Genomic DNA, 25,017 nt, shown 5'->3' with positions numbered 1-25,017 from the left:
CCAGCAGGTGGAGATAAATAATGTCCGCTCCTGTGTGTGTGTGTGTGTGTGTGTGTGTGTGTGTGTGTGTGTGTGTGTGTGTGTGTGTGTGTGTGTGTGTGTGTGTGTGTGTGTGTGTGTGTGTGTGTGTGTGTGTGTGTGTGTGTGTGTGTGTGTGTGTGCGCGCGTGCGTGTGCGTTTGTGTGTGTGCGTGTGCGCGCGCGTTTGTGTGTGCGTGTGCGCGTGTGTGTGCGTGTGCGCGCGTTTGTGTGTGTATGAATTGCTGGTGATGAGAGCTGAAGCAGGCGACAAAAAGAGAAGAGAGAGGATTCAGTAAATATCCTGTCCTGTCTTTTGTGTATAATGCTATGTTTAATGAGCCACTCTCATTAGCACTTTCTTTTTCAGGCTGTCACCGAGCGAGCCGACACACTCATTGACAATTCAACAAGCACACACACACACACACACACACTCGCCCAGTTTCTCTCTCAGACTAAAATCTTGTTAAGCCTGTCTTTTTTTCCAAAATCTTTGCAGCAAATTGTTTCGCGCCGGTGAGTGACCCTCCATGAGCACTTTAGCTGCTTCTCATCCAACTCCTCCTACCCATCTCCTTTTCCTCTCGCCTCTCCTTTCTCTCATCTTCTCCTCTTTCATCTCCGCTCCATTGTCTTCACCACCCCCAAGCCGTCGCCACCACCTCCCCCACCTCATCCCCTTCGCCCTCTCCTTTCTTCATGGAGATTAAGGTGAATTGGATCACGGGGCAGGTGGGGGGAGGATGCGATTTTGGTTCCGTAGCACAATAACATGCGAGCAAGATGAGGAGAGCGAGGGTTGGATGAAGATTGATGGGGGAGATTGGGAAGTAGAAGAAAGGGAAGGAAGAGGAAGTGAAGATGAGAAGGGGGAGAGTGGGCGAGGCAAAGGGAACGTGGCAAGAGGTTGGCAGGGAGTGATGATGAATAAAAGGATGAAACATAAGCCAGTGTGTAAAACATCTCAACCAGCCCAGTCCGGTTGAGATGATACGATTCTGTGTTGAGCATTCATTACTTGTTCATTGGGGTTTAATGGCGTTTCATATGAAGATTGTGCAAAGGTACAGTATGTTGGAAATGCAGTGGTGGAGTGTATCCGTGTGAGAGCTAGATTGATTTCCGCACCCCTAATGTGTGGAGCCCCTCAACTGATAAAAGGGATTATGAGAAATGTTGTGGAATATTTCTTATGACTAGTCGGGAGAAGAAAGTTGAGGTTTTCTATCAATATAAAGTAAAACAGAGTTTTGATGAACGATCAAGGTTTGTAAAGTCAATTTATTTGCTTGCAAGCAAAGAGAACAGTCTCACAGACACATCGCAGTCATCTAGGAGAGTGCTCTGCCTAACACTTAGAATGCATGGACATTTATACTCAGACAGCTTCCTGTTATCTGCTTAGCTAACAAGAATACACAAAGAACACAACAAAAGGCAGGTCATCCTTCGAGCCTTAGTATATCATTTAAGACAGTCAGGAAGATGCTTTTATCTCCTGTTTACAAATCCCTTTTGTTCACAGTTTGCCTTACACTAATCAGTTTAAACTCACAACAGATGCTTCCTTTGAAGTCACTGTGACATCGTAAAAATGACCATTTGCAGAGACAGAACAGACATTCTTTACCCTCACCCATCTTATCTGCATGCAAAGGTTTACGCCCTTACAACTTCAGATAACGCGTCACAAATGACTTCAAAAGTATTTAAAACAGAGGATCTCTGTTAATCAAGGCCTCTCTGTGTCTCTGTCTTACGAAGAGTAAACAAACAGTGCACAATGATAACAGATAACAAGACACCTGGATACTAAACTAATTAAAGTCATCTGCTGAAACTACAGTTTGGTGTCTGCTCTTTTAGGACTCACATTCCTTAAACCTTCACATTAGACTATGACATATTTTCCCATTACAGAAAGAAAGAAATGATTTAGATGTGTGCGGAAAAAAACCATTTATTTATTCATATTGCTCAAGATCTATAGCCCAGGTTAAAAATAATTTGTGGACTTATTGCATGATTTCGCCGCAAAACGACGACTAGATAATTTGCTCCAGAACGTGAGGGCACTTTGCAGATTACGTACATGGCAGGTTTAATGATTACAAATTGCTGAATGTCCCAAGGTGATTTTCCTGCAGTGCACTGGCAGCAGTGTGTACTCCTGATTGTGTGTGTGTGTGTGTTTCTGTGAGGCGTGTGTGTAGTTAGACACCTGGTGCAGCGAGTTCAGTCTGGGGCATTCCTGCAATCACAGTAGCCCAGACACACACACACACACACACATCTATATGTTATGTACACATGTCCCACTAAGTGGTGTCAAGCCTGAAAGCAAGTGCATCCCTCATCCTCTGGAAACTGTCGACCGGGTTACCGTAACCAAGAAGCAGGATGCTGCGGCCGAAGCATGTTAGAGGCAAAGTTATCCAGGGATTAAGGAGGGGAGGAAGGTGAGGGATTTGATGAAGAAGAGAAGTCAGGGTGAGGATATGGCAAGTGCAGAAAGAGTTGGAGAGAGAAAGAACATACAGGAAAATACCAAGAGAAGGAAGCAGACATTATACGAGTGCAGGAGCAAACAGGAAGCATTAGGAGAGGCGATGTAATAGAGCAGGAGTTTGAGATAAGGCAAGAGGTCTGACACAGCGAGAGAAAGGGGTGAGGGAGGTCAGAAAACACAGCTCCACATTTTTCTCATGGCTGCCATCACTGTCTGGATGAGGAGGAAGTTAAGCAGCTCAGTCGGTGAAACTGATTACTGATTACATGGTTTCATTTCATCATCCAGTCGCTGAGTGGTAACTTACTTTGCTAAAACATTTCACTTCAGTCCAGCTTAGCTTATCTCGTTTTTCTTTTCTTTTTTCACTTGTGTATGACTGAGCTACCACTTACACTGGCTCTGCCATTAAGAGGGATTTATAATTGTGGGTTAAGGGGCCGTGGCGTAGCTGCTGGAGCTGACATGTATCGTCTGAAAATGTAACACATCAGGGCTGTGGCAGCTATACGGACACCACATGGAGACCACAAGAATTGTGATTGGTCAGCTTGGGCTTTCCCAGATGTTTTCTGATGCTGGTGGAGATTGCTGATCGTGAAGACAACATCAGAAAGTAGAAGAAAGAGAGACCGAGCAACTCTTAGTTAGTAGTACTCTGAATTCAGAATTTAGCACCTTTAAGCTACTGTGAGACTCTGCCTGTGTATAATTCCAAATCTCACCCATCCCAACGTGTCTCCATGAGCGACATTTCCCATCGAGCAGCACAGATGTTCAGCTTCGTCCGTCTCTGCTCCCTGCAGATTCTCTCATGTCAGTTCAGGACATTCCTACAAGTCTAATTTCGAAATAGTTATCTCATCTTACTTCAATTTAGAAAGATTACACTGTACTGTTACAACACAATGTCATTGGACTTTGGACTGACGTACCTGAAACCAATTTATGAAAGTTATTCAGAGGTTGTTTTTTATATTATTTTTGATTAGAAGTCAGTTTTGAACCTGCAGACCTTTCCAGGTCAGAAGTTACAATAATCACTTTTATCTCCATCAGTTAAACTGCTGTGAAACCAGCCTGTACGCTACTTTAACAGTACAACCCTTCCCTCCTCTCTATCCATCCTACATTAGCATTGCAGTGTTTCCAGTCAGCTCCTCTCAGAATACCAGCTACAAGAGTGTGTCGTATGAACACCTGTCTGTCCCTTGTTCACCTGCAAGACGTTCTGTTCACAGCGCAGGTGGACATTGTGAGCTTCCGCTCCACCATGTATGCGACTGACTGCATCCTCGGTGTCTCCCACAACTGTTAATGATGGTGGACATGAATAATTTGTGCGCGGGTGTGTATGTGACAGTGTGAGAGAAAGAGAACTGGCAGAGTGTGTGTTGTGTTGTCAACTGGGTGTGTGTTGACTGATGAGGTTACACCCAATGCATGAATAATGCAGAGGACCGTAGGAGTGAGTGAGAGAGAGTGTGTGTGTGTGTGTGTGTGTGTGTGTGTGTGTGTGTGTGTGTGTGTGTGTGTGTGTGTGTGTGTGTGTGTGTGTGTGTGTGTGTGTGTGTGTGTGTGTGTGTGTGTGTGTGTGTGTGTGTGTGTGAGTGTGAGAGAGAGAGCGCGCGCGAAATAGAGCTGGATGGGTAATTGGGTGAAAGGAGAGCATAGAGAGGAACTCCACTTAGGGATTTAATATAGAGTTGAGGGACGCAGAAAGTAAAACACACAACGAAACAGAAAGCTCAACACGATGTACAGTACGTTCCCTCTCTGAACTTGCAGTTTTTCCTGTCTCCTTCCTCTCCCCTCTTATCTCCCTTTCCTCGAGCACCTTGTCTCCCTGCTACTGTTTCTCTCTGTCTCCCAGCCCCGTCCTCCTCCTTGCCTCTCCCTCCATTCTCATCTCTCTTCAGGCCGATGAGGCTGGCATGAGATCTGAAGAGAGTGTATGTTTCTGATGCCGGTTAGTGTGCTCGCCTTCTGTTGAGAAACAAACTCAGGCGCTCTGCCTGCTTTTAACCACTTCCACACTTCCAAATGTCAGTTCCACCACTTAAATCTGTCCAATAAATGTGGTAATGTATTATCCATTTCTTTTTTTATAGCTGTGTTCAATCCTGACTACAAACACAAATATCCCATATGATGGCAAGTTACTGTTGCTATTCCTGTCCTTTCTTCTTTACTTGGCTCATATGAGCCCCCTTTCCGCTGCATGGTACTGCTCTGCTCGACTCGACTCACTTTTTGATACCAAGTGCTTTTCTCTATTCCTTTTCTACTGCGATAGTACCCCCTCAGTGTCTGCGAGATTCTCAGTCGTTGTCGTGACATCAACTTTAACGTGACACTCGCTGAATCCTTTCATCCGCAACCAAACGGAGGACTTTCTGCACTTCGTCCAGCAACACAGTTCATGACGATAACGGCGGCAGACTCCTTGATTGGTTTCTTGATCCTGGATTTTAACTCTAGCTGGTAGATTTTATCAGCTGTTGCTAGCGAGCTAACTAGGCAAAACGTTAGCTCAGTGAATTGGTTGAAAACGCTGCTTAGCTTACATTCTTGAACTTAATTGTACCGAAGGGTTTTTGGAATGATGTCTAACCGACTAATTTGACACACCAAACGCCATCTTTGGTACTGACTTGGGTTGCTGGAGTATAAACTTCCAAAATCCAAAAAGCAGGACAGAGCTGCTAACATTAGCGCATCCAGCGGCTTTTAATTCAATGCTGGATCAGATCTTGCTCACAATTGCAGCTCTCATTACATCTCTTCAGAACCGGTATCTGACAAATTATTGTTTGCTTGGAGTGCTTAATCTGTAGTTATTTCTCCACTTGCTTGCATAAACAACGGGATAGTATAGTAGCGACTGTATTCAAGTCCTATAAGAAAGATTTGTCCTGCAGGTTATCTAGCTTCAGGAGCTACAGCTACAAACAGTGGTCACAAAATCCAAGCAAAAATAGATGGTATTAGTGCAGAGTGTGTGTGTGTCCATGCAGGTTAGTGTCCTGCTAATGGACTGGTAGATGTCTCCAGAGGAGGGCCAGCGGGTGGTCACTCTCTCTCTCTTTCTCACACACACACACACACACACATACCACACACACACAGGCAGTGTACACACGTGGCTGAACTCTCTATGGTCAGTGAGTGTTGCAGCTGCGATGTCTTCATCTAAGAGGCTCGGATAGCACAGTTAAAGGTTAGGGGCAGACGAGAATAATATCAGGAGAAACAGATGTGTGTGTGTGTGTGTGTGTGTGTGTGTGTGTGTGCGTGTGCGCGTGTGCGTGCGTGCGTGCACACGCACAGACACACACACACACGCACATGCTGACTTAACAAAGCTATGATACTATAAGAGAGTTTGTGGTTACTGAGGGATACCAGGACAGGGGGAAGAGAGAAGAGCCATTTAAAAGCAATATCTCTCTCAGTGTGAGAGGTCTGCCGCTCAGATATCATTTCCTGCATACTGCTAAAATGGTGTTGCTTAGAGACATATTGACTGGGGTTGCTAGGATACCATTTTAATTGGTTGATGTGTGAAGCTGAGGCAGGGTTGTGGGGGTTTTCAGAGGTAGCGGGCCAGCCGGAGAGCTGCACTTGTGCTTCCCAACACATCAAACCTCTGCTATCCTAGCAGATAGAGAGCTGCTGTAGAGAGACAATGCTGGCTCTGCCGAGACCCGTGAAATAAAATCTGATACCTCTCGAGCTGAGAAATAACAGAAACACCACCACTGAAAACAAACACAGCTTCTTACGGCAGAGAATTGCTGCAACACAAACAACTTTTTATTGGTTGCCATGGCAAATAAAAGATCAAACCAATAGAAAGTAATAAAAAATTCTATAAATACGCAGCTCAGGAAACCTCCAGAGAGAACACCTTGCTAGGCTGAAATGTGGGCGTTGTACCGCCTGAAGCTGTTTGAAAACCAGTTGAAAGGAAGTGCATGAGCAGAAAACTGCTCACTGGCTACATGCTGGAAACTACAAGCTGTGCATTCTTCATCTTCTTCTTCTCTTCTCTTTTCTTCTGGTCCGGTTCATAATCACATCAATCTCAGAACACATTGACTATCGGTCTGACTACGATTTAGCATCTGGCGGCAACGGCCAATGTTTTTGGGGGTTCCGGTGAAGCCAGCTGATATACGGATAACGGATATCTGGGCCAAGACTTCGTTACGAAGATACACGTCAGCTACTTCGTTCGTTACGTTAAGACTTCTTTAAGCACGGTTAACAGTCCGTTTAACAACTTGAGACGAGAAAACGGAGTTAAGAGACGGCGTCTAGGACCGATTATCTGTATTCCGAGATTGCATTTAGGCCAATGCGTTCCGCCTGTTTCGCTCTCCACACGGATTGTTTACCTGCATGCAACCAAAGCCTGCTCGAATGTGCCTGGTCAATACTACTCTGACTAAAAACATAAAACCACAAATACCATTACCTAAATCTTGTCCCACTAGCTACAGGATCTGCATTCATATGCAGATTTCTGTTAATTGAGATTCTTTCACACTGACCGTCAACAAACATCATCCTGCAATCCCACGTGGGAAAATCGAATTTCCTTGACTGAAAGCAGGTCATGCAGCACTTTGCCTTACGACGTGTTCAGACCAATAGAAGCCCTGCGTGAATAAATGCAGCCCTCTCATTCATTTGAATAAAATCGGTCCATTGGCGCAGTAGGGAATCAAAATGTGCTGCAGTGCGACATCATCTGGCAAGTAGCAGCTTCTACTGTTTACTTCTTGATTGTTGCAACGGAATAATTAGTTGCTGCTGTGATACGTTTCCAGAGTTGCAAAATTCGGTCTGTGAGTTGTTACAGCCCGAGGATTACATACTGTTGTGCAGTTTTTCTTAATAAGCATTTCAACACATTCATCTGTTACTCACCGGGGACTTGCTTGTGTAGCCGCTCGTTCTAAATACCCTCAGAGTGAGGGAGAGGCGTATCGCACCGTTCAAACTGTCAAGAACTCGTTGTAACAGACTAGAGACTCCTACAGTCCCTTGTTGGCCTACATAGTCACACCTCTGAGTAACAGCTACAGCCCTGCAAAATGTCTCAAGGGATGTCGCCTTCGCATTACATTACCCACCTATCCAGCGACGTGGCAGCCAGCGCTCCCTGACATCTTGTTGCCTGGAGATTATGCCTGGATTTCCGCTGCAAAAGCACAAGGCACCGACCACATTAGACACTGAGGAGAAATTGTCACCATCTAGTTCCTATGCTTGCCTTTGAGCTTCAGGTTTAAGATCATAGATTTTAGCAACTACCTGACACCTGGACACCAGCAAGGTGATCTCATCCGTGGCGCTTGAGCAGAACCCCCCCCCCCCCCCCCCCCGCCTTTTGGGTAATATCTTGACGCAGGAGGTCTGCACGAGGTTAACGCTGAGAAATGGTCGTGGATAGCATTGTAACATTAGGGTTTAGGCAAAGGTGTCATATCCTTCCTCCTGCTCTTAACAGATTTTCTGGCCCTTTATAGAGAGTCTGTTTCTCTGAGGGTCTAAAATGGATGCGGATGGGTTTGTATTAGAGTGAGTTGAAAGCCCGGAGGATGTTATACAGACGGCAAAGGATGCTTTGCGTGTCAGTATCAAGATGCCGCGAGCCACTGACCACGCGTCAGTATTTGACGCCCATGGAGTGAGACCCGGCTGTGGTACCAGCTGGGTCAGGTGTGTCATTTGCAGTCAAGTCTCAGGGTACAGCTGACAACATTTGCAGGAGGCAAGGCAGAACAATTATTGAATTATTGATTCCTAAAGTAAGGGGGATATGGTGTAATTCAAACATGGTTCGACATATAACCTGTGGGTGACGTCATGGGTCTGGCTTGAAATAGATTTTTCAATGGAGTCTATTTTCCTGAGAGGCGATTGAAGTGACGAGTTTTCCCTCCAGTGAGACTGATCAGGCACCTTCAGGGTAAGCTGAGGGATATAGGGAATTCATTAGTGGATCAATACCAACACTTACATCCCCTCTCCCACCAGTCAGCAATGACCAGCTTACAACACCTTCAGAACGCCTCCTGCTTGACACTCCAGCACTTCTCCTGGTACATTAGGAAGGCTATTGTGACATGTGGACGAAACAACACAACAGTCCTAATTATATGATAAAAATCATTATTCTTGATTGGGGGTTGTACAAGTAGAGAGCCCCTTGCTGTGGCATTATGCAGCATCCCATCATTACAGATTGCTGGGTGCTGTTTTGGCCAGAGGCTCTTATGTTGAACGCTTGCCTCCCTGTTTGTCAAAGTGAATGAAGCCGTTTACATCCCCTGCTGTGGCTCTATAAGGTACAACAAGGGGAAAAGTGAACCCATTGTGTCGCAGGCTTCAAGTTTAAGTTAACTCTTCAACATTTAATATTAATATTTCAATACTTTAAAGAATCAGGTAAAATAGGTCAAATAACCTTTCGTCATATTTGCCCAAGCTTTCACTATGTCACAATGAACATGAGACAAATAATCTGTGGGGGAAAAAACAGGTTCCTGTGCCTCCTTTTAGTGCGCCCTAAAGCATTTACAACCAATCAGAGCCATGGAGTCTCTAACACAACGGTCCATCACTGCTCAAATATGAATCAACATTCTGTAACTGCATTTCCTTTTTATCGCCGCAAATGTTTTCAAGAACATATTTCAGTCTTCTGTTTTGCTTTAAAAATTAGCAACGTCCACCGAGTGAAGCAAACTTGATTATTATTAGTAACCGTAGCTTTAACCGATGCTAAACGGCTGGTGTAGTGCTCTCTTTAAATGCACAGACATGACGGTGGCATTGACCTATCTAACTTTCAGACAGAAAGCACCTTTAAGAAAATAGTCACCACTGAAGTTTTTTGAAGAAACATAACAATATTGTTGCTTTGCTGTTGAGCACAGTCTAGTCTCAGTCAGTAGCATCATGTTAAGGCCGGTATAATATTCCTTTAACAGCTCAGGCTTTTTTTCAGAATGACATTCGTGACTTCACATTGACATGAATACATACAGTGTTTTTAGTCCTGTACCAACTTAAATGTCCTCGCTGCTCAGTACACCTCATGATCATTTTATTTATTTCACACACCAACATAACGTTTGTGGTATGTTTCTGATAAGATGCCTGTATAAATGAATATTATAAGGCCGGTTTGGATTGCATAGTGTGTGCTTTAGTCTTTTATCAGCCTACATCCTTGTCACTTCCACCTCTCCACGACTCTTCTTTATCTCCATCTGAGACTCTGAAGATGGAATAATTTCCCCCTAACTAAACCAACCTCTATAATCACTGATTACCACCTACAACTCCCTGTAATCAGCCACCGCCATCTTATGACAAAAGACTGTGTGTGTGTGTGTGTGTGTGTGTGTGTGTGTGTGTGTGTGTGTGTGTGTGTGTGTGTGTGTGTGTGTGTGTGTGTGTGTGTGTGTGTGTGTGTGTGTGTGTGTGTGTGTGTGTGTGTGTGTGTGTGTGTGTGTGTGTGTGTGCGTGCATTGTAGGGGAATGCTGTGCTATACACATGTGCAGATCTAAAGGTGGATGATAATGAGGAGATTTGTTGTCAGTCTTAAGAAATACATAAGATCTGAAACAAATACAAACACTCTGCACACACTCACAGGCTTAGTGACCCTGCTGGCTTGGTCAATTACTCCTACCAGAAGAAATTTCTCAGATCTCATAAACATCACTTCACCTCCACTCTGTAATGAATTTTGTTTTTTTGTGGCCACAAAATCCGAGCCATATAACTTCAGGGCATATTGCAGCTCGCTGTGTGTTTAAAATGAGGCCTTTGTTGATGTGTGAAAATATACACAATGGCAATATTGAACCTTGTACTAAGTTCTGGAGAGCTCTGTCATCAATCTTCACACAGAAACCAGGCACATCAACACAAGCACACACACACTCATTCTTCCTGCCTTGAACTCTACAAACACACCACGATCTGAGCACACATTAAGACGCACTGTAGCTAATAACCAGGCTGTGTCCAGGGAGCGAGCAGAGAGAGACGGTGCATCTCCTCCCGGGTCACTGATCTGGTGAATTATAGATCACAGCTTTTTCTATACTAGGTTTTGTAGCTGGGCCCGTGGGGCAGGTACAGGAAGAACCGGGAGGAAGAAAGGGAAATGTGGAGCACATTTTCAAAATAGAATCTACAATTTCACAACACGCTGCCTTTTTTGGAAGGCACAAAAAACGAAACAAAAGAAACTCACTGCACTTTTGAATCGGTCTTTTGCGGTGTGGATGTTCTGCTGCTGCTGGATCACCAACCGAGCAAAGTGTCCAACTGCACTCGGTCCCTGAACCACTGAGGTACAGTATCCGCTGATACGGCGTTGGCTGCTACTTTATGGCCGGATTTTGAGGCCCTGTCTTATGGAGGATCCCCGTGTAGACATTTTAATAGTTACGTTTTTTTTGCTGATTCGTCTCCCATTCCTAAATGTCTTTCATCGGATTATGACAAAAGAAATACTCTGGTACAAATTGGTCAGAGAGTGTTTGGAATAGATGGTACGTATGTGCCCAGCAGTAAATTGTGTCGATTGTAGGTCGGCCCTGCTATCCACTTAGCCACAGTGGCCCCAGTACTTATTTTGAATAAGTAATTTCCCATATTATTATTCATGCCTTTACGCCCAATATGTGTAGATTGCTTAATTATAGCATCTTTCAAATTAGTTTGATGGCAAAGTTTTGGGGACCTCAAATTTTCAAATTGCAAGTTGATAAAGTTAATATTTCATACTCAAATTTGTTGGTTGCTTGTGTGTTTTTAAACCTCCATTTTCTCAAATCTTGTTTGCATGTTTTTTCTTTGATATAACGATTGTTGCTCCAGTGGCACCGTCGCTCAATAATGCTCATTAAAATCGAATCTATGTAATCTAATCTTGAGTCAAGGCATAAGCAGCCTCGCATTAATCAGTTAGTCAGTAATCACGCATGTGCATGTACAGTATAACAGCGCATGTTTACTTAAAACAGGTGAAATCCCATTGAAGTCAGTGCAGGGATTTACAGAGATCTGGGTACCGTAGTATTTATCCAGCCAGCTGATTCAGTCGGTGCAAACCCAAACTTTAAATATATCACTACTCAAAAGGACACAACATACTTACCCACACGTAACACGTACTGCCCATTGCGGTGACAACGGCATCAATATCCACAAGGAAAGCAATAATATTTTTTCTTCTAAATCTATAAAACAGCTTTACAGTTGCCACAAATGTTCCACCTAAGGGAATTTCTCTACTTTGTTTATTTTTCATCCAAATTGATCCGCATATTTAATAACTAAGTGCCTATAATGGACTCATAATGCATTCATTACCTCTTCAAAAAAAATACAATTTATCATTTTGTGTTTCCCACTGTGGTAATTGAATCTCAGCAAGGTATTCATTCGGGGTAAAATGGCAAATGAAAAATGGTACCAAGCCTAAATGATATAATCATAATGATTTCTGTTGTATTGTATTGCAGAGCGACGTGTGTCTTATGCTCGGAGTGGATGCGGTTAAAAACCAGAACAAGATGACTGAACGTTTCCACACACGAGCTGATGAGGACGAGCCTCTTGTATAAAAGTCTCCGTGTTTGCATGTTTGAGAGTTTGCGTGCGGACATGCGTGTGTGTAAAAGCCATTGGCTGTGATAATGAAAGTCAATAGGGCCTTGTGTGATTCTGCGTCTCGTGGGAGCGTTTGTCTTTGATCAAAGCAGCAGAGAATGGCTGAGCGCACAGGAACCTTAACTGTCTCCCTGAATCACTGCACTGTGACTTCCGACGGTAAAGCTGTCATGACCGACTGACTCCGCTCTCTGGAGTGCATATGTAGTCAATCATGGACTGGCGTTTGATAGCGAAGTCTCAGGGTCTTTAGCCTTGAACACGTCTGAGCGACATGTGAAAGGTTTAGTTTATTGTTGCAATCGGCAAATGTGAACTAGTAAAGCATATCCTCAAAGTCAATTGATTGTTCATTAAGAAGGCCCGTCCCTCTTAGTTTACTTTTGCTACACCTTCAAGCTTTCCGTTCTCAGACGGCACACATGCAATTTACAATGATAACGATGGCAGATTTACCATAATCACACATTTCTTATGACAATTGGTCCATGATTTGTAGACAAATGTGCACTAAAGAATGCTTCTAATTTCCAGGCATGTTACTGTCAACTTTTCAGCCGAAATGGCAACTGTTGCTCGCAGATTTCGTTGCCTGAAGCTAGCGAAATTAATCTAACCCATCACGAGTTCGGTGAGCCAAAAGTAACAAACATCAAGAGAGAAGACTCTGAAGGTTCCCAATGCGATAATCAGATCATATCCGCTGCCTCCTCACGTCTCTCTGACCCGGCGGCGAGCAGCTAAGGGTGCTAACAGTGCAAACAAAGGCAACAGCGCTGAAAGAGCGAACAGTGTTTACCTGAGGGGGAGACCCGAGTGTGGGTGCTACACTTCTGTGACGACGGCGTCAGTCTGGACGCCGTTTTAAGCTCTAGCCGAATGAGAGGAGTGCGGAGCGGCGGCCGTTAGCTAGTGAGCGCCCACATGCACTAACATGTACTGAAGGGCTTGCACGGCCGACCCGGCTATGTCGACAAAGCAAGAAGAAGCTGTGATCAGGACCAGGACAAACACACAAATACATTATTAATCCACTATATATTTTTGCTCTTGTGTTTTGGATTTTGGAAAAGCTTAAAAAAGGCGCACACTGCTAAATGCCAATAATTGCATTTCTACAGCCTCGTGCACACAGTTTAAAAATGAGGAGAAATCAAAAGCTTGACAGGCCTGCTGTGCCTATAGTTACGGTTGCTAAGCTGCGATTGGACAGCCACTGATTGGAGGAAGGTGTATTTAGCAAACAGTCAAAGCCCTGAATAATTAAAAGGTGGCAGCGATAAGGTCATAAGAGTTAAAGCAGCAGCTCCAGTCTTATCCGACTCCTCTGATAGTTCACCGTGTTCCCACTCAGCAGCGCAGCTCAGGGACTCTTTGACGCTGTCACCAGGACGTCATCATTTTTTTTTCATTCCTCTCTTTGAGAAAGTGCTCGGGTTAACGAACTTCGAATATAATTTTAAACAGGTCCATGGAAATGATTGAACCCTTATGGGTCAATACGCTTTGAGCTGAATGTTGAATGAGCTGCAGTCCTCAGTTCGTCTACGCCAGTGAGTGTTGTTTGGAGTAGTGATTGAGGCTGACAACTGAAGAGTTCATTGATTTCCAGTTGTTTTTTGTTGTTGCGTCTAATAAAAGAAGGTAACATTTCAGTCTGGCCTTGTGTTATTCCTGCTGAATCTGGAACAATACACAGTAAAACCACACTTTTAATCCCCCAGGGGTCATGCTTGAAGCCCAGACTAAAAGCTTTTTCTGAAACGAACTTTCAGGCCAAAGTCCAAACAGGGAATCAGGGGGAGCAGTGAGAGAATAAAGAGACAGTGAGGGAAAGGAGAGGGAGAAGACGGCAGTAGAGAGAGTAAAAGATACCAGTCTATTTTTACTTATTTTTGCCTCCCTGCATGCGGCCTGTCCACCTCGAGAAGCCCTTCGACCGTGAAATGGATGTAAGGAAGGAACTCATAGAGATTTGTGCTGGAAAATCTTTTCAAAGGAGTGAAGGGAACACAGTAAAAAGAGAGGCTGTGCAGCAGCGCTGGGATGTGTTGAGGACGCACAAACGGACATGTTATGGACATTTTGGTATTAAAACTTCTGACAGAAGGACTCGCTTTTTTCTTTTTTTTCCAAACAATCATAGTGTTTTTTTATTTATTTGTTTGCCCAGGTTTACGAGAGAGGAAGCAACGTGGAGCAGTTTGTGACCCGCTTCCTTCTGAAGGAATCAGCCAATCAGATCCAGTCTCTTCTGAGCTCCGTGGAGAGTGCCGTGGACGCTATCGACGAGCAGCACAGCCAATCAGGGTGAGCCAATGACGGTATCCTTGTGTATGTGTGTGTATGGCATTATGTGTAAAACTCAGTTTTGTAAGCAGTCTTAATGGAAACCAGGCAGCGTTTCAAGTCTTTTCGGGTTAAAACGTCTGTCGCTCACACACACACACACACACACACACACACACACACACACAAATCGTGTTTATACCATTTTCATCACTCTCTATCTCTCCCTTATTCCTCTCCTTTATTCCCTTTGGATCCTTCCATTCAAATATTTCATCATTATTCCCCCACTCTCTCTTTCTCTTTCCTTCATCCCTCCACAATCCCACATGAGTTTTCTCATCATCGCATCCTCTCTTTATCTTGTTTTTTCTCTTTCTCTCTCTTTTTCAGCCATCTACCTGCTAAGGTGAGTCCACGGATGTCAGAGAGGCGCAACGAGAACACCGTCCCTGACTATCCCCCCAACAACAGAGTCAGTGCCAGAACCATCAACACTGCCTCAGGTGACAAACACACACACACACACACACACACACACATACGCTGCAGCACCGCCTCTGAATTCATGGTTGGTGGCCATCCGTCATGTGCTTGAACTGTACGATTAGCCTCATATTCACAATCTCTAGTAAGGGGACATTGCTCTGTGTGAGCAGAGATCAAACTCTGACTGCCTTTCAGCAGTTCTCCATCCACTCTACACACACACACACACACACATACTCATCCCTACTCCATTTACTCTCCGTTGTAAAACACCTCAATCAGCCATCTGAACAGGTTTGATGCAGATTTCCTACAGCGGACAGGGCAGCACCGATAAACCGGTGGAGGGAACAGGGTGGGGGGGGGGGGGGGGAGAGAAGGCAGAGAAAGGGAGTCGAACGGGAGGGGATGAGAAAAGGAGTGAAGGCTGAGGAAGCAAAGCGAGAAGGTAGAGAGCCGGGTAGTATATCTCTGAAAGAGTTAAAGTCAAACCTTTAAGTATGTATATGAGTCCAGTCAGCACTTACAGTTTCTGCTATGTAGTGCTGTTTTTTATGGAGTGTGTGTGTGTGCGTGTGCGTCTGCGTGCGTGCGTGCGTGCGTGCGTGTGTGTTTTATAGTAACTAAAAGATACACAAATTGATTGAGGCTGGTGATTCTCTTTCAGGATGTGCAAGACCTTCATTGCTTTCGCTCTGTACATTTCTTCCTCTCTCTCTCTATCTTTTACTCTGTTACAGTCGTCCTCTCTCTCTCTCTCTTTTAGTCTGTTACAGTCGTCCTCTCTCTCTCTATCTTTTACTCTGTTACAGTCGTCCTCTCTCTCTCTCTCTTTTACTCTGTTACAGTCGTCCTCTCTCTCTCTATCTTTTACTCTGTTACAGTCGTCCTCTCTCTCTCTATCTTTTACTCTGTTACAGTCGTCCTCTCTCTCTCTCTTTTACTCTGTTACAGTCATCCTCTCTCTCTCTCTTTTACTCTGTTACAGTCGTCCTCTCTATCTTTTAGTCCGTTACAGTCGTCCTCTCTCCACCAGCTGGTAGTTCACACTGCAGCGCACGCTCGCGTTGACACTTTGCACCCACTCGAACAAATTGCTCGCTGAAGAAATGACACTTCAAAAGTTGTTGAGATACGGCATCACTTCATCGCAACACAAACTTCACAGAAGAAGAGTCAAACGGGAAACAAAATAATACAGTTGAGTGAAGGCGTAGGGAGAGGGAAGCCTCAAAGGGCAAACATAATCAATCACCGCTCAGACGTTGTTATTGACACGTGTCAGTTAAAGGTGCTGTGGTTTCAGGGTCAGTGTGTCGTTCTGTCAATGGACAGCAGGGCTAGAAAAGTACTGACACACTGTGACAAACATTAAAGATGTCACTGATGATGCATTTATTCTACATCTTTCAAAGGTAACACATTCTTAAAGCATGCATGATTAGAGTTTATTGGTAAAAACATACAAAAAACACTGGTATAGTGGCTGTCTCCTGTCACTATAGGTGTGTTGCTCTTTCTTCATTTGAACTGGAAAACAAACCCAATTCTGAAAACATCTAGAAAAAAGTCCATTTATGAATGGAATAAAGCTGCCGGTGTTTCTACGAGTACATCGGACTGACTGCTGTGGAGCAAACAAGGGCGCTGTTGTCAAAGCCATTATTGATTTAGTGAGTGATCAGTAGAGCAAAGATTGATCCTCTGCTTTTTAATAAACAAAGTGTTTGACATGTAGCCGTCACACTGCACTAAATCTGTGACAGGAAACCACAGCGTTTTCTACAACAGGTCGCAGCATTGGACTCACAGCACAAATTACATTTACAAGAGTTGGAAGTCTCGATGAGATTTAGTGATATATGGGCTCAGTGATGCAGTTAAGTGAGAAGAGTGTTTCTAACAGCTACCATGGTTTCCATAAATCGTTTTTGGTTCATCAGGATGACACACACACACACACACAGATTCTAACGTTGCTGTCAGATTGGTTTGGGTATGGCAGTATGGCGGGATGACTCTTTATTCTCACACAGCTTTGATTCAGACAGCACGCTGCCACAGAACAGTTTACTCTTTATCCTATACCTCTAACAATACATCCTCATACATAAGTCGCACTGCACTATGACAAAAGAGTCTTTTATTCACAAGCTTTTTTACCACCGTGATACAGCCTGCTCACATTGGTAGAAATTAGGGGTCTCAACTCAACACGTCGCAGTGATGGGAAAATGTGGTAAAGTAATCATTTATAAATAAGAAAATCAAAGAACAGGCCTGCATGTATTTATCAGAGCACTCAACTTAAGTACATACAACTATCAGAGCGCTAGATATATTTAGAATTTATGAACCTTTCGCTAAAATTAGCCTGGGGAGGCGCGAAACAGCTGTTTGCAGCTTGCAACAATGTGGAAAATTAAAATGAAGGCAGATTATTTACAACAGCGAAAAGCAAACCGTGTCTCTCTGCATATCGATCTGTGCTCTGTGTCTGTAATACGGACAGCGCCACAGCTGCGCGCACACACACACACACACACACACACACACACACACACACACACACACACACACACCGTTCTCACAACAAACACCGCTGTCCATTGTTCTGAAACAAACAGCTAAGCGACAGTAACATGTTTTTTGACCAATTATAGACGTTTCAAGCTTAAACAAAGAGGGATCAATGAGCAACAAAAGAGACATGATTGGAAGATCAGTCGACTGTATAACTTGACTATTTACATTTTTAGTCGGGACCACCCGAGCAGAAATAAATAGGAACACAAGAAATAAACAATTTCATCAGACTCTCTCCAAGATATGTGTCCCTTGACCCTGATCCAGATCCAGATGTGTTGATAGAGAGATATGAGCAGGAGGCCACTGACAGTGACAAAGCAGTCCAATAAAACCAGACCATGTGCTGTGTAATAAAGTAGCCCCCACTAAAAAAGAGAGAATACTGTATATGGTTGTGTAATACACTGACACAGTCAAACTTTCTTTTTATATTCAAACGCCTCCATATGCAGCAATGTACCAAAGTTTACCTGAAAGAAACAATGTCACGTAAACAAAACAACTGTAGAGACCTGCTGATAAAATATCCAAATAAAAAGCTTCTCAGTTATTTCTGTGACCTTAAGATCATCTGATATAAATAATAGAACTTTTGCTTTATTATTAAAAAGTAAAGAGTAACAAGTTGGTTTTATTAACAGAGAGCCTTGTGGTAAACCAGCGGAGCATCCTCATTAATGAAGAGGGTGGATTTGCCTCCTTTTTATTTTCTTCTTTTTCTTATTGAAAGTGAATGTTCAAAGTGCATATTATATAAATGTCTTAATATATATATATATTTTGTGAATCTTCTACATCTGACAGAGAATTTCAATACATATTTCAAAAGAGTTTTGCCGAAACAGTGCATGCCACTGAAGAATACAGGTGTATACAGGTGATGTGGCTCAACACAAACATCTTGTTTTAATGAGGAGAGCGCACTGTTTGTGCTGAGCATTGACAATCTCATCATGAAGAAAAGATTGCAGGTTATTTACATTTTATTCCATAGCCTTTTTGTTGCAGCATATGTTGCACAAAAAAATACATTATTGCTCAGCAGCTTTTCTTCTCTTTTTGTCTGCACTTTAGGCATCAAAATGTAAAAAAAGAAGACCGGTTGAACATGCTGTACGTGACATTCAATGGTTTTGTGCCAGTGATATGCACGGGTCTGATCTCCAGCAGTTGTAAAGTTTTTCTCTGACGATTCATGTTGGATGACTCGTTCAAAGACGACAGCTCCACTTGACAGTCAGTTCTTCCTCTTTCAGAGTCCAATCATCTGTCACCTGTGAGGGGGAGAGTATCTTGGGATACGTTTGAGCTTATAACATGTCAGAGAAGGCCTCTGAACTGCAGGCACCGACTTGGAAATATTTATGCTGCCATGTGATTTGAGCACAAGTGGTCATTACGTTCACAATCTCACAATAGCTGTTCCTGAAGGGTAAAGCGCTGCGTGATCGCAGCATTTCCCAGCTGGTTCGGGAATTGGAACCGGAGCGTTTCCAGTCATTGTGCAGCCTTTGTGTTCTGATAAAGACATTTACTAGCATTGAACCAAACGGCTGGGGTCTGGTTTATTTCTGCAGCAGATAAAGTTTGTTTTTTGTTATAATTTTTACATTAAGACAGACTCACTGCGCTGTAGGCTTTAGTTTACATGCCACGAAGATTCAGAATAGATGATGAAGATGTTCCAGCAGCTCGTTCCGCCCACGGACTGTAAGGACATGAGAGACAGAGATATGTTTAATGGCCGTATATGATGCCGATATCATGTTGTTGTTGTTAATGTTTGCATCTGAGAGAATACAACAAATCAATTACATAATGATACCAAGTGAGACTCAAAATGGATGAACTTAAATGAACATTTAATCTAGACTGTTCTTGTCTGCATTTTCACTGTGAAGAAACTTTAACTGCTTATGTCTCAATTCAATACAGACTGTCTCCATTTAATATCGATTAATCATCACTATTAGTTGGCCAACAGATTAATCGGTTAATCTTTAGCAATGATAGTAGAAAATATTTTCCCTGGAATATCGGATGAAACGTTCTAAAACCTGGTCACCGCCCACTCCTTCCGTCTCTTCTATGGCTCCTGTAGCCATGAAGAAGAAACAGCAGACAGCAGAGAGCCTTGATGTCAGCTGCGCTTTGTCTCGAGTCAGGACAAGTCGATTGATGAATGACTCTCAAATCCTCTCTCCCTGTCCCACTGCCCAACCGCCTCCGCTACGCATGAATTACTCCTGCACTCCACTTCATTTCTTCCTCCCTTATTGTTCTCCTCTACTTATGGCTACATGCCCGCTAACGAAGTTACCGTGAAGTTTGTGTCATCTCGGCTTTTCGTGTCACAATAGCATACAGAGAGATATGTTTGTTTTCACTGCGAATTGATCCGATTCTTTGCAGTGAGAAGGACAGAGAGGGGAGGGGGGTGGAAGTAGCAGAGAAGACAAAGCAGTGAGTGGGAGACGACTAAAAGGGTAAGAAACAAAAGAGCGAGGGGGGGGGAGAGAACAAGAGAGCTAAAAATATCCACCACCACCTTTAAGTCGAGCAGCTAACGCCATGTTGTTCGCTTGGGTGCACGTCTCCTCCGAGTGACGCTTTGCCGAAGAGTTTTAATTGTAAATGAGCTGCAGTCTATTGTTCAGTGCTCTCTCAGGCACAGATGCACCCACAGGCACAGGCCTCGATATGTGTGTGTGTGTGTGTGTGTGTGCGTGTGTGTGTGTGTGTGTGTGTGTGCGTGTGTGTGTGTGATCATGTACATTTATATACATATTGAGCACTGATACAGCTGGAGACGGTCTTCAGGAGTGGGTGAGTGGGCCTGTGTGAGGAGGGCAGGGGGAAAGCCCTCAGTTTGTTAAGGTACATACAGTAAATGCTGGCTCGCTACTCTTTTAAGTATAATTTAATTGGTTCAGCTTAAGTATTGTTTTAAGTAGCTACACGCATTGCGGTGATCTGTGGCTGACTTTGCATCCAGCTTGAATCGCTACATTTTTTTATTTTGGGCATTGGATGGCATTCCCTGGAAACAGCGTTATTCTCAAAAACAACCGCAAAGGGTTAAATGTTCCCATAACTGATCTGCCAAGCAAATAGCATTTTGGTGCTCCTGTGCTATTTGCACGCGTTTGAATATAGTTAATATGCATACATTTAGCACAGAATTGTCCCCTTTCTATGCAAAAAAACGCTCCTATTGACTAAGAACAGGGCTGATAGCCACATGCAGACACAGAGAAACTATTAGCATCTTCAGAGAGTTTATCAGAACTGAAGCTTGTAAGGGCTGTCCGCTCAAACTCTTTTGGGATGCAGTGACAGCATGCCAAGATGGAAAAATACATGAAAAAATGTCATTTTTGACAGTACATGAGACAAACAACAAGGTTTATATAATCAAAGAAGTCACGCCGTTGTGCCTCCTGTGTAAATGTGCACATCTGTCTTAATGTGGAGAAGCCCCTATTGTTGACGCTGCTCTGCAAAAGTCAGAAAAGATCTCAAATATCTAAAAAAAACTCTCATATCTGTGTGTGTGCGATATCTTTTGTGAATGGGACCTTGAGATGGAGCAGAGATGAGACGGTGCTGCCAGCGACTTGTGCTAATTGTACCCAATAAAACAACAGAAGTAAACAACGCAGAACAAACATTCGTGATCTTTTATCGTGAGCGACCTTTTTTCATGATTCATGTGAACACATTTGAATACCGGCTGACACTGAATGGAAAGTTAAATTGGGTGAATGCGGAATAACTCAAATCAGGTTTAATTGAGGAGAAAGTCTATAGAGACCCCCCCCCCCTCTCCTCACCTCGCTGCTCGATTGGAAGGCTGTAATTCCTCACACACTTCTATAATTGACCGGGACACTTAACTTTCTAAATCTGTCGAAATGACCACTGGGCTTTTATCTCTGTCTCCATGGTTACGGAATATGGTTTCGTTGATGAGCGTGTGCGTGTGTGTTTTGGGTGGAGGGAGGTAGCTCCTAATTGACTGGCTGTTAAAGCTTTTAATGAAGAGTGTGCAGCCAACGCTCCAATTAACTGTGATGGGGCCATCAGGGGGGGGGGGAAGTGGCAGCTCAGGAGAGAGTGGATGGGGGGGGGGGGAAGAGTGAGGAACCGAGGGAGAAAAGAGAAAATAAGAGGACAAGAAGGTGAAGAGAGAGGTGTGAACAACATGTTTTCTCAGAGCTCCTTAGTGTTATCACAGCTTGTCACAGTTTTTTTAGACGCACCAACACCCGTGTCGCCTCATCTTGTTCTCTGTCTGAGACAAAGATGACTCTGGACTTTATTTCTAAACCGCGGGAATATCAGTAAATTGCATGATTTATTTGTTACACGTCACTACTGTGATCGCTCATAGAAAACACACACCTCTGCAATGCCCTTTGATTATTTTATCAAGGCATTAGTCATGGTACACTCCTACGTACACACGTATATTGACTTTTTATGGGAGCGTGGATCTGTCAGATCTGTAGCAGCATCGTCCTCATGAGAGGAGGCAATGTGGTTTTAATTTTGAGATCGCTAACACTCAAACAAGCCCTATGACATTTATCTTTGTTTGTAATTGTCCAACTTTTTTTTGTTGACAGAAATCATAATTCTTCATAATGAATTGATAATAATATGTTGCGTTCATACTATGCTACAAGATGCATCAATTTGCATCACCATTTTTCAACAGAGCTTGATTCTGTCCTGCTTATATATCTCAGTTATTCATAATGTATTTAAAAGTATAAGTATTTAAAGGCATCAATGCAAATGATAGACTTGCTCTCTCTCTCGCCTCATTGGCGGACTTTATTGCTACAAAGTAAACATTTACTGCCAAAGTGAAATATTGCGAAAAAGACCAAAAGCTAATTACAAAGAGCCCCAGTGTAGCATCTAAAGATCACAGTGGAATAAGAGAGCACCTCAAAGGAGCTGGCTTCCCATCCATCCCTTTCTTTACTGTCTTTGAACAGTCCAAGTTCCTTCCGATAAACAGATATAATTGCCTATTTATCAGCCTCGTTGGAACTCCCGCTTTACATGAAATATTCATGATGAGACAACGGAAATGAATACAGAGAGCGATGAAGAGGAAAGAGCAAAGATAGTGTAGTATCATGTGGTATAATTCTTCATGTACTGCGCAGTACCTGCTCGGTGAGCTGCGTTTTCACATCACCTATTGTCTGTGGCACTACCACTTGTCCAAAAGGCTAATACCATATTTGATTTCAATATGTGTGCCGCATGTTTGAATAAATGTAATCAAGCTGAATCAGATCCAGTCACGACCCAGAAATACGAGCAATGCAAGTTAATGTGTAATCCCACTGGTTCGTTCGGTATGTTTAGATCGTGTGTGTGTGTGTGTTTGTGTGTTGCAGGTGCCGTAGAGGTGAGGAAAGAAGGCCTGGACGCTCAGATCAACCGCCTGGCTGAACTGATTGGACGACTGGAGAATAAGGTAAGAACACACACGCACTTGTGCTTGTTTCGATCACTTGTGAAGATATTTCGTTGACTAGCGTTAATTCCCTTGACGCTTACCATAACCACTACATGCCCAACCTCAACCGTAATCAAAGCCCAAGTCTTAAAGGGTAAGGCCGGCAATAGTCAATATGTTTCTTATTGTCAACAAAAAGAAAAAAACAACAATGATCTGATTCTGTTGACAAGTATTGTATCCAAATCATGATCTATCTTATTCCTCTCTGCCATAGATCCTCCATTGTTGTCCAAAAACTATTAAAATACACCAGTGAGGCACAATAAGAGACATGGTCCTTCTCTACCATGACACTGTGGTCACATGCTGCTGTAAAGGATCAACTCTTACTTGAGTATGATTGAAACCAGTGTCCAGATGTTTCAGAAAATTACAGAGCCATATTTTTAACCATTTTTTACACTTCAAACAAGCAAAGAGTTCCCTTTTTACAAGATTGATTGATTAATTTGAATTTTAGAGGCCCCGAAAAAAAGCATACCATTGGAAAGTGTTCAGAGACAGACTAATACATTGTTGGTTTGGGGCTGTTTTGTTGAATTTGTTGAGAATAAGTAAAATACCGGACCAACAGCCATATTCTTTAACCCTAATAATGTAATGCTTTACTCTGGGGGACCAAATTTTGCCCCCACAAAATGATTGGTACAAGCACACTCACATTTGCACATTGCAAATTACAGAATGTGATTGCACTGGTGCAGTATGAGTAAAAGGATTAGATGTTCTGCAGAGAATAAATTACATCAATTCTGATAACAAAGTGAATTAGACCAGACCCAAGACAAGCAGACTCTGTTGCTCTTTTGGTTTTCTCCTTTTATTTTTAGCTGTACTCATCCTTGAGGTTGCCAGCACTGCTCTATCAACTACAAACAGCACAAGCCAGTGATCTCGTCCTCACGCTGATCTTTTTTTACCAAGTTCTCAGCATGTTGAGGATTTTGTATATCGGAGATGTTACATTGGCCAAATTGGGCAATGCCACGGCAGCATACTGAATGTAAAGGTCTGCAGAAGACAGGACAAACGAGAACATGTAGGAGAGAAAGAAGCAGGGGGTTGGATAAGGAGTTAACGAACAATAAATGATGGAGAGGAAAGGGTGGAGGTAGGGAGTGGATGAAGGAAGAGACAGAGGTGGCAATTAAAGGGCCTTTTGTCCAAACTATTGCAGTTGTCTTTTTCCATACTTGCTCCTCTTTGTAGCAGTTCTCGTCCCATGTGCCTCCTCATCCTCCTCCCTCCCTTCCACCATTTTTACATCTATCCCCTCATCACTCCCCTCTTCCTCCTCTCATCCTCACCCTCCCCTATTTGTCTCTCCATACCCCTGCATTGCCTGCGTCCCGTCCAGTACTGAACATGTGAAGGCTAATGGAGCCTCAGCAGACTTCTTCGGAAGAGCGAGGCCACTACAGCAGAAAGAGCTAAGAATAACTAAACACAATGTACTGCCAGGGGCGACGGAGGGAGGAGAGAGGGACGGGGAATCACAGAAAGAAAATAGAGTATGAGATGAAGAATAAAAAAGAAGGGAGGGACTAATGTTTGATTAGGTTTTATATACTGCCTGTTTAGAATCCACCTTTAGCCCTTTGGCTCTGGATGCTAATTTGATATTCTTCGAACAAATGGTTCAGGTTTAAGCCTCACTCAGTCGAGCGACCTCTATTGTAGAAGAAGTGATTGAAACACCTTCCACTCCAGAATTGTTCAATAATCACCTGTGACCCTGGAGCCCTCCTGAGAGCCCATTACGTTGTTTAAATTACTTTTCCATCTCATCAACGAGTCAAATCCAAAGTGATGAGTTAGTTATCGTCAGGTCAGCTCCCAACATCGTCCCAAATCACCAGAAATCGATTGTAAA

The 25,017-nt window shown here is 43.4% G+C and overlaps 1 protein-coding gene across 1 annotated transcript in view; it reads left to right on the top strand.

Moving 5' to 3' along the window:
* The window catches only part of necab2 (N-terminal EF-hand calcium binding protein 2), a 106,106-nt gene that overhangs the window by 50,081 nt on the left and 31,008 nt on the right, over positions 1-25,017 (top strand). The window contains exons 6-8 of the mRNA XM_076082247.1: positions 14,409-14,545; positions 14,918-15,030; positions 23,020-23,099. Coding sequence (XP_075938362.1) covers positions 14,409-14,545; positions 14,918-15,030; positions 23,020-23,099 — 330 coding nt within the window. The remainder of the gene's footprint in view (positions 1-14,408; positions 14,546-14,917; positions 15,031-23,019; positions 23,100-25,017) is intronic.

The sequence above is a fragment of the Anarhichas minor genome, unplaced genomic scaffold (genome assembly GCF_050575085.1).
Source record: "Anarhichas minor isolate MPS153535 unplaced genomic scaffold, ASM5057508v1 ptg000090l, whole genome shotgun sequence".
NCBI classification, from domain to species: Eukaryota; Metazoa; Chordata; class Actinopteri; order Perciformes; family Anarhichadidae; genus Anarhichas; species Anarhichas minor.
Note: the sequence above shows the minus strand (reverse complement) of the source record. Positions and strands in the feature narration are given on the sequence as shown.